This window comes from Marmota flaviventris, chromosome 4 (genome assembly GCF_047511675.1).
Source record: "Marmota flaviventris isolate mMarFla1 chromosome 4, mMarFla1.hap1, whole genome shotgun sequence".
Lineage (NCBI taxonomy): Eukaryota > Metazoa > Chordata > Mammalia > Rodentia > Sciuridae > Marmota > Marmota flaviventris.
Window position 1 is genome coordinate 156,418,264 of NC_092501.1, and position 16,631 is coordinate 156,434,894.

The 16,631-nt window shown below is 50.6% G+C and overlaps 1 protein-coding gene across 2 annotated transcripts; it reads left to right on the forward strand.

Moving 5' to 3' along the window:
* Positions 1-10,318: 10,318 nt before the first annotated feature.
* Zic2 (Zic family member 2) lies at positions 10,319-14,967 on the forward strand. 2 transcript variants are annotated; one of them, XM_071610797.1, is made up of 4 exons: positions 10,319-11,390; positions 13,259-13,422; positions 13,635-13,810; positions 13,955-14,967. In XM_071610797.1, exons 1-4 carry the CDS (start codon positions 10,319-10,321, stop codon positions 13,989-13,991), a joined length of 1,449 nt encoding a protein of 482 aa, XP_071466898.1. In that variant the 3' UTR covers positions 13,992-14,967. The 2 variants fall into 2 exon arrangements, with proteins under 2 accessions (XP_071466898.1, XP_027794730.1); XM_027938929.2 differs by having other exon boundaries at positions 13,635-14,967.
* Positions 14,968-16,631: the final 1,664 nt, after the last annotated feature.

A 16,631-nucleotide genomic window follows, 5' to 3' on the forward strand; every position in this document is an offset into this window, starting at 1 on the left:
GTATATATTAGGCGCTCTTTAACTTCTTTTGTCCTGGCCTCCTAACTCTGCTTATTCCTGTTCCCACTCTGTCCTCCAGCGATTGGCAGAGTGAGCACCACATTTGAGCTGCACAGTGGGACTGAGATTTTGGAAATGGCACGGGTGGGATTGGAGGGAGCCGCGTGATTGGCAGCAGACTCGGCTGCCCGATTGGCTCCCGTTTAGACCCTAGGCCCAGCGGGGAACCGCCCCTGTGCTCGCCACCGCCTGCGCTTTCACTTCGCGCCCCCTCCTCCCCTGGAGCCCTCGGTCCCCGCCTCCCCAGGGATGCCCAAGTTGCACTTGCAGAAAGTTTGTGCTTGGCCTGCGCGCGCAGCGCTCTGCGCTCTGTTGACACGCCTATGGAGAGCGTGCGCACGCAGTCAGAGTACACCGGGTGGCAAGGGACTGGAGACCCCCAAGGGGCAAAGGGCGGGGCGGGAACCCCTAACTTCAAAAACCTACGCCTCACTGCTCGCAGTACCTTCCAGTACCCACTTTCTACTCCTCCTACTTTGGAAGATGCCTGAGCTGCCCTCTGCAGGAGGGTGAACATCCCGTCTTCATACCTGTAGTGGTGATGCCAGAAACGTTTGGACACCCAATCTGCCCAGCTCTCACGTAGGGAGCAGACAAGAGACCGACCGAGGAAGGTTATTAAAGTCTATTGATTGCAAAACAACTGGAGTGATTTGGCTCCGCAAAACACCAGGTGAAGTCAAAATAAATCTTTTCCCAAAGGAACAGTTTTATTTCTACTTTTTAGCTCATGGAGTCCCTTTCAACATGGTTCAAAGGAGTTGGCTCAAAGTGTAATCTCACTACTCATCGGTTCTAGATCTGCCACTTCCAATTAGATCTACCGGAGGGGCGGGGCGGCATGGATATCCGGCAGCAATGCTAACTTTTGCCTTTCGGAGATACAGTGACAGGGCAGGCCAAACCTCATCTCTCCTGAGCGAAGCAGTGCTAAGCAATGTCCTTTAAGCAGAATTTCTCTTTCTTGTCCAGAACGCACTTAATGTGTGTGCCTCATTTCTTTTAAAGGACCACAAATTCAAATAGATACAATAAAATTTATCTTATTTATTTATAATAAAGTATCATCTCACCTTATCATTTTCAAGTAAACTGAGATGTCTTATTTGAAAACCATAAAAGCTGGACCTCATTGCTGTTCTTAGTGAACACCATCCCTTCCCAGCAGTTTGCTACCAAATCAGTTTTTAAAAAATAACATGAAGTCCCTATATCACTGGGGGGATGGGGGGGGGGCAGAAAATTCCAAAGTAGGTTATAGTGTACCAAATTGTCACTTCAGATTTTAAAAAGGAAACATTTTTTTTAAATGTGTTAGTCCAAAATGTTCTAAAACTAATATCAGGATTAAAAATTTGCTTTCCTCCATAAAATTATTTGTTAGAGGTCATAATAAATAAAATGTGTTCCCCCTCCCCTTTGGGGATACAATAAAACATGTTCCTAGCTTAATTCGTTTACAGTTCAAGTAAAAGTAGACCACACAAAGCCATCCTCAGGAAATGGTCCTGGGAAAAAATAAGGAATATTTTTCAAAAGAGTTGATTCCATAGCCCCATTGACATGGGTGTGAACAATGCTAAGTGAGAGCTTCCCCATGAGCCTTGGGAATGTCATTTCTCTTATAAAACTGACAAGCAAACAAAGACAATAATACTATCAAATTTCAAATGAGCTTTTTTTTTTTTTTTTTTTAAAAGCTTCAGTGAAGTTCAAATATAGGGAAATTAAAAAGGCAGGAGTGAAGCACAGAAAATTTTAATAGGCAGGAGTGACAAAATCCACATCTGTATTTTAAGAGACCATGTCCTTCCATCTTAAAACATCTGAAACCAATCACAGGAAGGTGGATTGAGAACTGTGCCATCTCTACGGATGGTTTATAAAGAAAGCATCATATTGAGAATTATCACCACTTTCTTTCCTCTCAAAACATTTCAAGTGAATTTCCTTTATGTGAATTTCTTGGCAGTGAATGTCCATATTTGCAATAATGGCAGCTTTGAGTTCCATCCTGCAGGTTATAAGTAAAAACAAAACAAAACCAAGAAAAGGAATGAATAAAGAAAAAGAAAATAAATACAGCCTCGCCTATAATATGGACTGTTGAGCATTTTTATTGTGCAATAAAATGGGTACCTCCACCCCCCTCAAAATAGCTTTTCGTCAAAATTATAACTGCTTTGTTTTATTGAATTGCTGAAATTTAATGGTTTAATGGGTGGAGGCATGAAGGAAGGGCTGTAAAAATGTGAATGATGCTGCAGCAGAGCCGTGCGGAATCTGGAACCCGCCTCCTTGTACAGCTCTTGTTAAACACAGCGTGATATGTATCTGTCATCGATTTAATATGTCTTAATTCAAATATAGCTCCCTGATCAATTTCTTTTTATGGAAGCCTTAAAAAAGAAAAGAGTTTCTTAGGAAATAACAGAGATTTGGGTAGTGACTGGAAAAAACAGATATTTACAAAGTGAGTTTAATGAATATTTGCAAATTTATGACCAAATCCAGACCCTAAAAAGATAATTGACTCAGGTAAATCGACTTGAGCTGCTAATTCTTAAGAGAAAGGATTGGGAGCAAAATTTCAATCAACACCAATAAGGCGCCAATAAACCTCCTGCCAATTAAACCTGAGAATAGGCCTAGCTAGATGGTCATCAGGAAGGCTTGCAGTGGATTTCCGGGATTGCCTTTCTTTATAAAAAGAGCTTTTTTGTTATTTTGTTAGACGCGCTTTTTTGTTATTGTGATGACCTGCCTGACCCCAGGTGCGCTGTTTCTTTTTCAAGCTATTTGGGAGCCAAGTAAAATCTCTTTAAATTCCCAGTTTCTAAGGGCCCAATAACTGTGTCACTCTTCTTAAATAAACACCAACAACTTCCAGGGCGTTGAAGAAAATAATGTATTAATTTTAAAAGCAGGGGGCTATAGAGGCAGCTATGCCAGTTCTCCTTCCGTGGATTTAGCCCCATATTTCCACGGTGGTGCTGATCCTCAGGGCCAATCCTCAAAACGTATGTCCTTGCAGCAGAGGTGCTTGTGTGGAGGTAGCAATGTGGCAAGTCACTGAAATGCCCTTTGGGGGGCTTTTTAAGGCCGTCAGTTTCCAGACCTTTTGGTTGCACCGCGAACCCCAACCTCCTTCAGGTCCTGAACAAAGGCACCGAGAGTCTGAGGAGGTGAGAGGCACAGTAAATGCCCGGCTGGCGGGAACCTGACCGCCACGCCGCAGCTCAGCTGCCCAGAGAGGCCACTGAACGGGTCTCTGGGGATGCTCACGCGGGCGCTTACGGCTTCCCGCTGCGTGGAGTGAGGAACGCGGCTCCTAGGCTCCCCGGTGCCCTCCGTTCCTCATTGAACACCGCCAAGTTTCCTGCGATGGGTGTGGGTAATAGTAAACTCTAGGGAAGTGAATTGGACATTTCCTGGCTTTTGAGCCTTTGATTATTTCTGAAGGCTAGGGAAGAGGGACACTTGAGGACTGTGGGGTGAACAAGAAAGAAGCTGGGGGACCCACCAAGCCTCCTTTTATTGCCCCTGCAATTGCTTTATGACTCGCTGATCCCGCGTGGTTTCTGAGAGAACGACCTCGTCGTAGAAGGGCTGGGTCCGGGCGGATTTGGAGAGTCTAGGGGCATTTGGGCCGCGTGGGAGGCGGGTTCAAGGGCGAACGAGACACCTCAAGTTAGTTACTGGAGAAATCGAAGGACCTTTGAAGCCTAGCCCAAGGATGCCCTTGGGTGCTTAGCGGACGGGGTGCCGCCGCGGGTGGGGGATTAGCAAGCAGACCCTGGGAAGGTGGTGATGGTTCACTGGAAACTCCACAAGCCAGGGCCAGATGGGCAAAGGGGACGGCAAAGCTGCATTTTGTAGAGCTTTGTCAGGGCTGGAAGTGATGGGAATTTTCGATGCAAGGACATCGCCACCCATCTAGGCAGCAAGGTCCATGGGCCACCTCCCCTGGCCCTATCCGCAGCGGGTAGGGACTAGATCCTCTACCCTCCCACCCTCACCACTAGCGATCTGCCTTGGGTGGGGGGCTGCTGTGAGGGCCTTATTGCTCCTAACTGCCCCACCCCCAGCCATTCGCTGCCCTCTGAATGGCTCTAAGAGGATTGCCTCTCTTTTCTGTCCTCCTAAATTCCCGCAGAATCCTCAGGCTCCTATGTGCGGGGCTAAGAGTGTCCAAACATGTGCTTTGTGGTAAAGTTTATGACCCCTGTCACATGCGCATGAACACAATGAAAATAAGGTGGAAGTCACTGGCTGTGTGGCCAGTGACTGAGATGTTGAATTCCGTGGGGTTTTGTTTTGTTGTTAATTTCAGTTTTGATGGTCAACAATTAGACCTTCTCATGTCCACTTAACCTTTATGGTTAAAAGCTGCAGAAACATTATCCCTCTACTTCCCCACTACTAAATAAATTGTATAAAACTGACCTTTCCTCAAATGCTTTCATTTGGTTATCAAACTTTAAAAAACTCACAGATAGTAGTTGTTGGAGAAAGATCTTTGACTTTGGCCTACATTTGACCATCAGGTTTGGTAATTTCCTGGGAGACACTCCTGTGTTCTAAAATAAACTCGGAAAGTGAAAACAAGAAAAACAAAACCCTCCCTACATGCTCACAATTCATATAACCACCTAATAATCATACTGGCCCCAGGATTTGCTTCTCCCCCACTTCATCCCTCATCCTTTAGAATGTTTTTGGATGCAATATTAAGAAAAAAAAAAAGGAGCAAACAGAGGATATGTAGTTTTTTAAAAATCTCAGAGTTGTGGGGTGGTTACCTCCACTCAACACCCTTTCAGTATCTATGCTTCAATATTTGAAGAAGCTGTTAAGATAAATCAAATAGTGACACGTTGATGGATTTACTTGTGTAAGCAATATGGTTGACATATGGCATTGTTATTTATGAATGACAGCATAAATTGTATTACAAAGTCTATTGCAATAATACTGCAGTTTATTGGAAAGCTGCTCGCCTGTCATCTGTATTCAACCTCCCTGGATGTGGTTCGCCTGGGAGCCCAAAGGATAACGGTCCTCAGGATAATTAAACATGTTCACATAAACTAATGCCTTCTGGTTTTTGTTTGTTTGGTTTTGTTTTATTTTGCAGCAGTGGAAAAATTCCCATCAGGAAAGAGGAGATGAAGTAGGAACAATTAGTTCCCTTCCTTTCACAAAACCACAGCCACTATCACCAACCCAGGGGTAAAGACAGGTGTGATGGATCCCTTCTATTTTTCCCAGAGTCCTTTTTTGACAAATATACAAGTACATACCCGTATCACTAAACTGCTGGTGAGTACATATTTTTATACATATTTTAAATAAGCCCAGTTAGAAAACAGAAAATTTAACTGTAGGTGGAAAAGAAATTCTTTTAGCAGACTGGAGAGGGCCTTATGCTATGACACCTCCTCTCACCCCTGCCCTTTTAAAAATGGTATTTAAAAGTTACAATATTGGCTGAGATTTTTCAGAATTTCCCCTTCTTTTACATTACACTTTTCTAAAGTTCTGACAAAGAACATTTGCTCTAGGTGGGTTTTGCAGAGGTAGCTTCCCTACCACACATGTAGTCCTTTCATGGGTCAGGGGTCACCCAGCCCAGGAGTGGCTGAGACAGCTGAATCAAAGGTGACCTGCAACTTAATATCCTGTTGATGATCTTGTTGAATTTATGAGTCTGTGATATAAACGATGGTGCTAGAATCCTGAAAAATTCTCCTTTTTATCCAGGTTACGCAGTTTCCATACTTGTTTCTCTCATCTCTTCTCTCTGCTTCTCTCCCCCACCCCCTCTTTCCTTCAGAGGAAAATTAAAAGTTTCAATAATAAAGTGGCTTTCCAATTTAACAATTGGCTTTCATTGTTTGTTTTTTAGCTTCTCCCGTGGAACAATGTATATGTGAGAGCCACAGAGTGTGCACTGTTTGTGTATATGTACACAAAATGCACATCATACTACAAAAGAATTCAAACAACATTGTTTCCAGAGGCCCAGAAACTAAAAGGAGGTTCTCAGTTGATAAGTGTCGGGGTGTGTGGTGGGATTTTCTAAGTTTTGAATATACCACACATTCCAGATCCTGCTGTGATTCCCTCTCTTTGCCAGGAAATGAACGCCCCAACGCACTCCCAAGGTTTTCCGGATCTTCACCAGCCCTAGGCTCAGGTTTTGCCTGGCTCAGGCTTCTTCAGGATTTCAGAAGAACAATTTTGGGAAACTCACAATGAGGGGACATGGAACTAGTTGTGGGTCCCTCCAGTCTGACAATGCTGCAAAAGTGTCCTTCCAGAAACCTGTTGAAAAACTGAATTCATGCACACGGTTTATAAGAAAGCTTGACCGGGGTTTTTCCCCCGCTTTTCCTTTCCCTTTCTTTTTCTTTTCTCCCCCCACCCCCTTCCTGCCAAGGAACAGGAGTCCACTTTTGAGGCGATAACTCTGAAAGCCTTTGCAGTTTTTTTTTTCCTTCTTGTTCTTTCTCGCTCTTCCCTCTACTTCCTTAAAAAAAAAAATACTGTCATTGAAGGAAAAGGGTTTTGCGGTTTGCAGAGAAATAAAGCATTTCTGAGAGGGGATGGAGACGTGACTTTGAACTTGGCTCAGCTCCTCTGTGTCCTGCAGAGAGAGGAGAACTGGAGCAGGGAAAGAATAGCCAGGAGGGCCCAGCCCGCGGGGTCTCCGGCGGGAATTAAGGCGTCTGCCCCACTGCCCGGCAGCGAGCAGCCCCCGGAACCTAGCGCAAGTAAGCGCCCAGCCGCGCTACCCCGAAACGCGGGCGCAGCAAAAGAGGAATCAAAGCGAAAAGAGAGAATGGGTCAAAGAGGAGAGGGAGGGAGGATTGGGGAGGGGTGAGAAAGTGGTAAAGGAAGAATACTTGGAAGTCTGATGCCTTGAAAGAAGGAAAGGAAGTGAGTTCTTTGGATATGCAAGATTGCTTTCTCACAATCTCTAGGAAGGATTTTTTTTTTTTTTGTAATGTTTGGAATAAGCCATTCCAGGTACTCTCCCTTCATCTCCCCCATATAAATTCATCAATTTATACAGTAAACAAACATGAAAGACTGCATTGGGCAATTTTAAAGGGCTCAACGTGGCAGGGCAGCCTTTCTGCCAGGAGAAATTCATTCTCTCCCTTTTTTCTTACCCCCACCCCCTCCTCTCTCGGGGGCCAACTTGGCAATTGCCCTCTGCCCCTTTTAGAAAGACATAGGGAAAGACGAGCGCCTCCAGCTTCCAGACAAACTCCTAAGCTTTAGCCATGTGTCTCAGTCCCCTTCCTTTTTGCCCCCCTCCCCTTGGCAGGGAAGAGGGGAGGACAGAAGGAGGGCACAGGGCCCTTTATGGAAGGGGCTACAGCCAGTTCCAACACAGAGAGAGACCCGCTTCAGCGGGCAAAGGCAGTCTGAGCCCGCACACGAAAGCTCGGGTTATGCTAGCAATAGTGAGAAGATTCTTCCCGCGTTTTGGATGATTTCATTTTAAGATTAAAAATTTGAAGTGCATGGTGATTATTTTCTTGCTTGAATTTTTATTTCAACTCCCAGCGATTTGTAAATAAAAGCAGTTTTCCAGGCCAGCCAGGCAAAGAAAGGCTGGTCTTACACTGTCCCTTCACACCTCCACAGCCTGGGAATCCGCGGTTCCCTCTCTGGTTACCTCGAGAGCACGAGCTTCGGGCGTTGGGACAGAAAATGTCCGCAGCGACTCAGGGTGCCGCGTAGGCCTCAGGGCCAAGGGGGCTGGCCAGGGGCCGCACCTGGAGTAGCTTTGTGGCCAGCTCACGCCCACCCGAGAAGGGGCACACTCTTCACTCCCAGAGAAGTGATATTTACCTTATGGAGGGGTTAAGCCCTACGAGTCTGGCGGTTTCCTCTCCCCAGGCCCTGAGCCTTACCCTCAGCCAAATTCTGGCCTAAGCCTTGCTTGGCTGCTAGCGTCCCCATCCTTCTCAATTCATCGTGGCAGCAGCCCCAGACTACTGGGCATCTACCCCTAGGGTGACACCGTCTTTAAACGACTTCCAGACAACCCCCTCCTTCGTGGAGGGGGGGCACTGCCCAATGTTTATTGCTGTAATCGGAGCAGGAGGCGAGCGGCGGGGGAACTGAGCGCGCCCAGGGGCGGGTGGGGACCACCGCCCGGCGTGGGGGCGGTGTCTGGGTGAGAATCCAGAGAATCGAAGGAACCGGCAAGACTATACACCCACCGTCCTTCACCAGTTTTCAATACCATAAAGCAGGTTCACCAACGGAGGGGAAGGAATAGGGAGCGTGCCAAATCGGCAAGAGATTGGCCCCCAGGCCGCTCCCTGCTCCGCGCTCCCGGCCGGGCTATCGGCCTGAAATGTCCCAGGGCGCAGGACCTCCGGAGTGACTACCGGTTGCCAGCCACGTCTCGGGCGGCACGGAAAGCCCAGGCCCGCAGTTCCTGGGATTTAAAGTTGCTGGGAGTGGCTCGGATCCCTGGGGAGTCGGTGGCCGGGTACTGTCCCGCTTCTGGCCAGCGACTAGCTGAGGGCGACGTAACCCCGCGGCCTGGGCCCTCGCAACGCTTGCTGCGCGATTCCCAGGGGCGACGCTGCCGGCCAAGCCCAGAAGCCGTACCACCGAGCGCGCCGGCGAAGCGCCTTAGGCTGGCAGGCACGGCCCGCGGGCACATTCGGCGGATGCCTGAGCGGCTTGGAGCTCTTGGGGCGCGGGGGAGGCGGGGCTGGCCGGCCTAGGGGCGGGAGCGCCGGATTGACGAGGCCGCAGCGACCAATAGTGGCGTCAGGAGGGCGGGCGGGGCGGGAGCCGCCGTTAAAGGGGCGGTGTGACCGAGAGGCCGGCCCTGGAGCGGGAGATAGAGAACCCGGGGCGGGAGACTAAGGGGGACGCGGGGGAGGGGAAAGGAAAAGGAGGAGACAAAAAAAAAAAAAAAAAGAAGAAGAAGAAGAAGAAATAAAAAAATAAAAGGCTGCAGCTGCGGCGGTAGTGCCCACCGAAATAAACAGGCGGTGGCGAATGCAGCCCCTTGCAGCCGAGAGGGGGAAGCCGCTTTGGCCTTCTCTCACTTGCTGGGACCTGGGACTCCCTCCTGTCCTCGCGGGTGCGGCCATCCGCTCCCGGTCCAGCACCCAGGGCCGACCTGCCTGAGGAAGGGGGCGAGCGAGAGATCACTTTTTTATTGTTGTTATTGTTTTTCCGCCCAGCCCCCCTTCTCCCCTCCCCCTCCCTGCCTACTCCCCTCCCACAGCCTCCTTCTCCCCCCCACCCCGCCCGCCTCCTCCTCCGGCACAACTTAAAGAAAGAGGGAGCGGCGCGGCTGCTTCCTTCATCTGGGGGAATTCGTGGCCACTGCAAGTTTACTACTCGAAGCGCAGCCAATGCCAAGCGCGGAGGACCAGGAGGGCTGAACACCGCAGCCGCGGAGCGGAACAATACCCGCAGCGCGCGGGGCGGCGCGAGCAGGGCCGCGGGGGAGGGAACGGCCGCCAGACCGTGCAGCGGACCCAGCGCCTGGCCTCCTCCTGTTGTCCCGGAGCCCCAGCCGCGGTCAGGTGGAGCCGCGGGTACACTGAGCTCGAGCGCCGGACGCTGAGAGCGAAGCTAGCCTCCGTCCTTTTCTCGCTCGCCTGCCGGGCCTGAGGACAGTCGCCGCCCTCGGGCATCCATCCTGGCCCTGCAGCTGCAGTGATTTCATTCTGTGGGCGCAGCTAGGCGCAGCCGGGCCCGGGGTCTGCGGGGCGAGCGAGCGAGTGAGTGTGTTCGTGCGCGCGCGGGTGCGCGCAGGGGTGGGGGCCGCGGAGCTGCGCTCGCCCCCCGGTGGCCCCCCTCTCCGCTCTGCTCCCCACACCTCCCTCTCGCTCCCTCCTCCCGCCCGCCCTCCCTTGCCCTGCCCGCCCGCCCCCGCCGCAGCTCCTTTAATACACTTTGGTTCTCCGCCTGGCTTTGGACTCTTCTCCTCCTCCACCTCCTCCTCCTCCCGCGCCTCCTCCGCCGCCGCCTCCTCCTCTTCCTCTCCGCGCCTTCGCTCTGTGCCCGGCCGCCGGAGGCAGATCCAGGCGGTGGCGGAGGCGGCAGTCACAGGATCGCGGCTGCCCGGACTGAAGCCGCCTCTACCACCGCCGCCTGCTCCCGGAGCCCAGCGGCCACTGGACGCACCGCGCGAATTGGGAGTGGGAGCCGAGGCGGCGCGAAAGCGCAGGGCTCGCCGGGGCCGACAGGGCGGGCGGGCGCACTGGCCATGCTTCTGGACGCGGGGCCGCAGTTCCCGGCCATCGGGGTGGGCAGCTTTGCGCGCCACCATCACCATTCGGCAGCCGCAGCAGCGGCGGCGGCCGCGGAGATGCAAGACCGTGAACTGAGCCTGGCGGCAGCGCAGAATGGCTTCGTAGACTCGGCCGCTGCGCACATGGGAGCCTTTAAGCTCAACCCGGGCGCACACGAGCTGTCCCCTGGCCAGAGTTCGGCGTTCACGTCGCAGGGCCCCGGCGCCTACCCCGGCTCTGCGGCGGCCGCCGCCGCAGCCGCCGCGCTCGGGCCCCACGCTGCGCATGTTGGCTCTTACTCCGGGCCGCCCTTCAACTCCACTCGGGACTTCCTGTTCCGCAGCCGCGGCTTCGGGGACTCGGCGCCGGGCGGAGGGCAGCATGGGCTATTCGGGCCGGGAGCGGGTGGCCTTCACCACGCGCACTCGGACGCGCAGGGCCACCTCCTCTTCCCTGGCCTCCCGGAGCAGCATGGGCCGCACAGCTCGCAGAATGTGCTCAATGGGCAGATGCGCCTCGGGCTGCCTGGAGAAGTGTTCGGGCGCTCGGAGCAATATCGCCAGGTGGCCAGCCCGCGGACCGACCCGTACTCGGCGGCGCAGCTCCACAATCAGTACGGCCCCATGAATATGAACATGGGTATGAACATGGCAGCGGCCGCGGCCCACCACCACCACCACCACCACCACCCCGGTGCCTTTTTCCGCTATATGCGGCAGCAGTGCATCAAGCAGGAGCTCATCTGCAAGTGGATCGACCCCGAACAGCTCAGCAACCCCAAGAAGAGCTGCAACAAAACTTTCAGCACCATGCACGAGCTGGTGACCCACGTCTCGGTGGAGCATGTCGGAGGCCCGGAACAGAGCAACCATGTCTGCTTCTGGGAGGAGTGTCCTCGCGAAGGCAAGCCCTTCAAGGCCAAATACAAACTGGTCAACCACATCCGCGTGCACACAGGCGAGAAACCCTTTCCCTGCCCCTTCCCGGGCTGCGGCAAGGTCTTCGCGCGCTCCGAGAACCTCAAGATCCACAAAAGGACCCACACAGGTAACCGCAGGCAAGGACCGGGACGAAGTGCGGAAGGGAGACTTAGGGAGAAATGCACAAGCTGAAGTGTGTGTGTGTGTGTGTGTGTGTGTGTGTGTGTATACGCGCTCGAGCGCGCTGTCGGAGGGCGCCAACCGCTAGCCCGGGCCCTGGGACGGGAGATGTTTTTTTGTGTGTGAAAGAGCGAGCGGCTTGTTTTTGTTGGATGATGAAAGACTATTATTGGCCTGGGTTTTTCCATGTGCGGAAATTGAATTTTAAATGACCAGTATAATATCAAATGTACGTGTGGGGTGATGCAACTGCTTCGTTTGCTCAGCCCTGGTTAATAATTTGCGTTCTAAATAGAACGCACAAAATAAAACTGCTCTGTAACTCGGTGCCCGGGAAGCGAGCCTAGAGAGGATTTTGCCAGCTTGTCTGAATGTGCTTTTCTGCTCCGGGTGCGTGTCTGTGTTTGAGTGGCTTGTGTATTTTCCCACGTCTTTTACTCGTGGTCCAAACGCCCTTCCCGGGACTGTTTCCCATTAAGTAAGCCTGGTGTGAGCCTGAGCTGTAAAGCATTTCTCATTTTCAAAGTTTTTTTTTTTTTTTTTTTTTTTTTTTTTTTTTTTTTTTTAAAGCCCATCTCGGGGTGGGTCGCGGGGGCTTTACGGTGGTTTCGCAGCAGTTTGTGAAAATCTCTAATGGGCATCACAGGGTTTGCGATTCCAAACTTGGACCCACAATCCGGTCAACGAGAGCCCCAGGCAGCGCGTCCCCACGGGGGATCGCGTGAGAAGAGAGAGCCGCAAAAGAGCGCGCCTCCCGCCTCATAGATTATTCATCTATGACCAGGTCTCAGTCAAAATCTTGCCAGACGATTTCCTAAAAGAAAGCCAAATGTTTTAGCAACTTCCCTCGTCAATATTTACTCCGAAGTGGGGATGCGCCAGAGGCCTATTGTTCTCTTTTGGGAAGGGAGGGAGCCGAGGTGCGAGACAAGCTTTTAACAAGGTTTAAAATTTGAGAAATTTATTTGCATGAAATGCTAGCTTTCGAGTCCTGTCTCTGAGCGGATGTCTTTAAAAAACAATTTAGGTGCTAATGGAATTTAACGTTAAACGATCCCCTTTCCAAGTGGAACAACGTTTGAGTTCTCACACCTCTAAATGACTCCAAGCATTTGGAATTCTGGCAACAGGATGCTGGGACCACCAGAAAATTAAACGGGGAGATTTTGAAAGGTTTTCCTGACTCTGTTCCCCACCCCACCCCCCAGCTTGGCCCCTCTGCAATCATTATAAGACTACCTTATCTCTACTATTAACCCCCCCTTTTTCAAACTTATTTTTAAAAGACTGATGAAACTAGAATTACAGTTAATTCAATATGCAGAATTTTGGATGAAAAATACTGGCTCAGTTAATATCCACAGCCCGTCCCCCAAACAACACATAGCTTCTCCAAATGTAATTGCCTACTGGCGGCAGAGAGAAACCGACAGCAGCCCAGCAGCCTGTGTGATTTTGATAATGCCCCAAATATTTTGTCATAATAACAGCTTCTCCATGGCGAGACCAACTTGTTAGAAGCTGCGCATCCAAGAAGTCCTATAGAAAAGCAGGCAGGGCCAGGATTTACCCCAAACTTGTTAGAAATTCGAGGAGATGGGCTTCAGTGTAGAAGAAAGTAAAATATGAAATAAATGATCAGGACTGTCAGGTGGAAAAGGGGTTAATTTCATCTTGGTCTGCCACAGAGGGGATCCGACCTATTTAAGGAATTCAGCCCTTCTACCCCCAAGTCGTCGCCTTGCCTGCCCCCTAACCACCTGGTGTTCCGGGACTCTGTGTGTCTCAACCAGCGACAATGTTTGCCGCCCACAGGGGAGAAGCCTTTCCAGTGTGAGTTTGAGGGCTGCGACCGGCGCTTTGCCAACAGTAGCGACCGGAAGAAGCACATGCACGTCCACACCTCCGATAAGCCCTATCTCTGCAAGATGTGTGACAAGTCCTACACGCACCCCAGTTCCCTGCGGAAGCACATGAAGGTACCACCGCGGTAGCCGGGAGGAGGGCGAGGCCGGCCTGGCAGGCCGCCTCGTAGGGGCCTGGAAAACCGCAGCCCGCCCGGGAAGGTCCCCAGGGAGCCCGGGTGGAGAGGGACGTTTCTGGGGTGCTCCCCCTCGGGGGCCCCGGCCTCACAGCAGCTGCACTCACATCCAGTCCCCTCTGGTCCCCCCTCCCGGCTTTTGTCTTGCAGGTCCATGAGTCCTCCCCTCAGGGCTCTGAGTCCTCCCCCGCCGCCAGCTCAGGCTACGAGTCATCCACGCCCCCGGGGCTGGTTTCCCCCAGCTCCGAGCCTCAGAGCAGCTCCAATCTGTCTCCCGCGGCGGCGGCGGCGGCGGCGGCGGCGGCAGCGGCGGCGGCGGCCGCGGTGTCCGCCGTGCACCGGAGCGGAGGCTCCGGCAGCGGCGGCTCGGGAGGCGGCTCCGGCGGTGGCAGCGGCGGGGGCGGCGGCGGGGCGGGCGGCGGGGGCGGCGGCAGCTCTGGTGGGGGCAGTGCGACAGCCGGGGGCCACAGCGGCCTCTCCTCCAACTTCAATGAATGGTACGTGTGAGGGCCGGGGCCTCCCTTCCTCTCCCAGTTCCCAGCGCCGCTGCCCTCCCCGCAGCGAGAGGCGAGGGCGCCTTGTGATCTCGTCTTGTTAAAATTATAGATCTGATTTTTATGATGATGAAAACGATTTTACCAGCAGAAGGATTTTTTTAAAAGTTATTATTTTTTTTTTAAGAAAAAAAAATTTAGGCATGAAAAGCAAGGAAAAAAAAAAAACCCTTCTGGAGTCTCTGAAGCTGAAAACATAAAATAAGAAATAAAAAAGTAAAAAATAAAAACCCACAAAAATATTGAATCAAACCTCCCTGCCATCATCCCTCATGCCCCCTTTCCTTCCCACCCTGTTCCGAGTCTTCAGACAAACTGTACATAGCAGACTCTTTCCTTCTCTGAGTGATTTTAACGGCTTCTTGGTGTATAGAAGTTTTGTCCATTTGTAAACTCTGGGTTGCGTTCCTTCCTGCCTTCCTTTCCTTCCCCAAGTGATGGGTTTTTTCTTTTCTCTTTAGTTTACCTGGTTTCTTTTTTAAGTAATGTGGAAGAAAATGGTTTATTTTGTATTGTGGTATTGAATATTGTGTTCCTTTTTATGAGGCAACTTGATTGTAAACTTCATGCAACTATAGACTGGAGGAAAAAAAAATTGAGCCGTGCCAAAGTCTCCCTTCTGTTTCTTCGACACACCGACCCATAGCACACACACCACCAACAACAACAACGCTTGTGAATGTATTTTTCTGTTAGTTGGGTTTACATGTGATGTTTTAGTGCTTTTGCAAGTTCAATTTGTTAGTTCCTGTATGAAAGATTGTGGGGGGAAAATAAACGTTGTGCCGTTAGCTTTTTCCGTAATAACACCCTCCCTTCTGTAAATACCCGTTACCATATTTATCCATTTGTAATTAAATTATGGTATTAACTTGCTACAGAGGAAACAATATTTATAAAGAATGTTTCTTAACTATAAATATGTACAATTGTGGGCATAAACTGTTTCAGATTTTTTATTTGAAGGTTTTAAGTGGTTTGATCATTTCTTGTGATATGTTTTGAGAGTAATGCATACAGAAATATAATAAAATGTGTTGAAACTGCATGAACATACTGTTTTTTTTTTTCCTAGCAAAGTTTTTAAAGCAAATGAGAAGGAAGCAGCTTGAAGGTTGACATGGGTCTGGATCAGGGTACCAGGTGTTGGGAAGCACCATCCAGCATTCTGGAGAGGAAGGTGTATGTATGCAGAGGAAGGAGGCCAAACTGCCCCTTTGGCAGAAAGTCTCAAAATTATTTTCTACATCCTTTGTTTAGTAGCTGAGAGTGAATTAAATTTTTGGAAATCCCCTGTGAGGAATGGCGGCAGGAACCTTCAGAGTTTCTAATGGCTCCATTATCTGAGGGAATGCCTTTCTTTCTTTCAGCTATTTGGACTGGATTTAAGAGCACTAAACATTTCCTTATTCTTTGTTTTCCCCCTTCCCTGCCCCCTTCCTCTCCCTCCCTCTGAAAAGCTGAGGTACAGTTATTTTTAATTGCACGTTTAAAACTGAGCTGAGTACTTTGTTTTTGAACTTGGCCCAATGATTATGGTTTAAAAGGGCCTGTTTCTTCCAGAAGTTTTTTTTTTTTTTTTTCATGAAATTTTAAGCAGAGAGCTTGCTCAAGAAGTCCTACTTATCTTAAGCAAAGCTGCTCTGCACCAATAATCAGGATGTTCAAGAGAAAGTGATGGACTACATTTTAATTCTCTTTTGAGAGAATAGAGAAGCAACAAACCGTTGGCTCCAAACGAAAGAACCTTTGCAAAGAATTGACAAATAAAGTGCAAAGGCTAAAATTGCCAGGTGGAAATGAGCTGAAGCACCTTACTGAAAGGTTTTGCAGCCTCATTCGCCCCTCCCCCCACGGGACTCGACGAGTTTCCAAACACGCTGCTCTAAGGAAGAAAGGAAAAATAATTTTAATAACCAAAGGGATGAATGGGGGAAATTATTTTTAAGCCCCTGGACTATCAAGACATCTCCATCTTCCTCTCCCTGGGTGTCCTGCAGCTCGGAGAAGCCCCCAGCAGCCACGGAGCTATCTCCCCAGCAGTAAAAAGCCTCGGGGGCGGCACGGGCAGCGACACCTCGGTGGGATCGCCCAGCGCGGCGCTGGACTGCGCCAGCGGAGGCTGAGAGCGCTGGGAACTGCGGTGGCGACCGCTGCTTTCTCCTCCTCCGGCCTTTGGCTGAGCCGCGGGGCCAGGCAGTGCAGGCCCAAAGGGCCTTAGTGGAGAGGAGGACAATGCTGACCTCCCTGAGGCCATGCTACCTGTTATGTGCGGAGGAAAGGATTTCAGTTTGGGTTATGCGTGCGGGTAAGACTCAGGGTGACAAATGCCAGACTTTCCCTCCCCAGCGGCCCTGGGAACTGCCTAAGCGCCAATTCCTGAAGCAATCAACCCTCTATTAAAAACAAATTTATAACCCCTAATAATATTAAGCAAAATTATTAAAATAATTGGCATGTGTTACTGAACCTTGGGAGAGTTCATTGAACACATTATAAGCTGTGAGGAAAATCGTTTAGGGTTTTCCAAAGCCCCTCACTCCCGGGGGTGGGCGGGGGGGGGGAGGGGAGGAGAAGGATCAGATTAAATATT

Coding starts and splice junctions, on each gene's coding strand:
- Zic2 (XM_027938929.2), top strand. CDS start 10,319: ATGCTTCTGGACGCGGGGCCGCAGTTCCCGGCCATCGGGGTGGGCAGC. Junction 11,391..13,258: donor CCACAAAAGGACCCACACAG/GTAACCGCAGGC, acceptor TGCCGCCCACAG/GGGAGAAGCCTTTCCAGTGT. Junction 13,423..13,634: donor CCCTGCGGAAGCACATGAAG/GTACCACCGCGG, acceptor TTTGTCTTGCAG/GTCCATGAGTCCTCCCCTCA.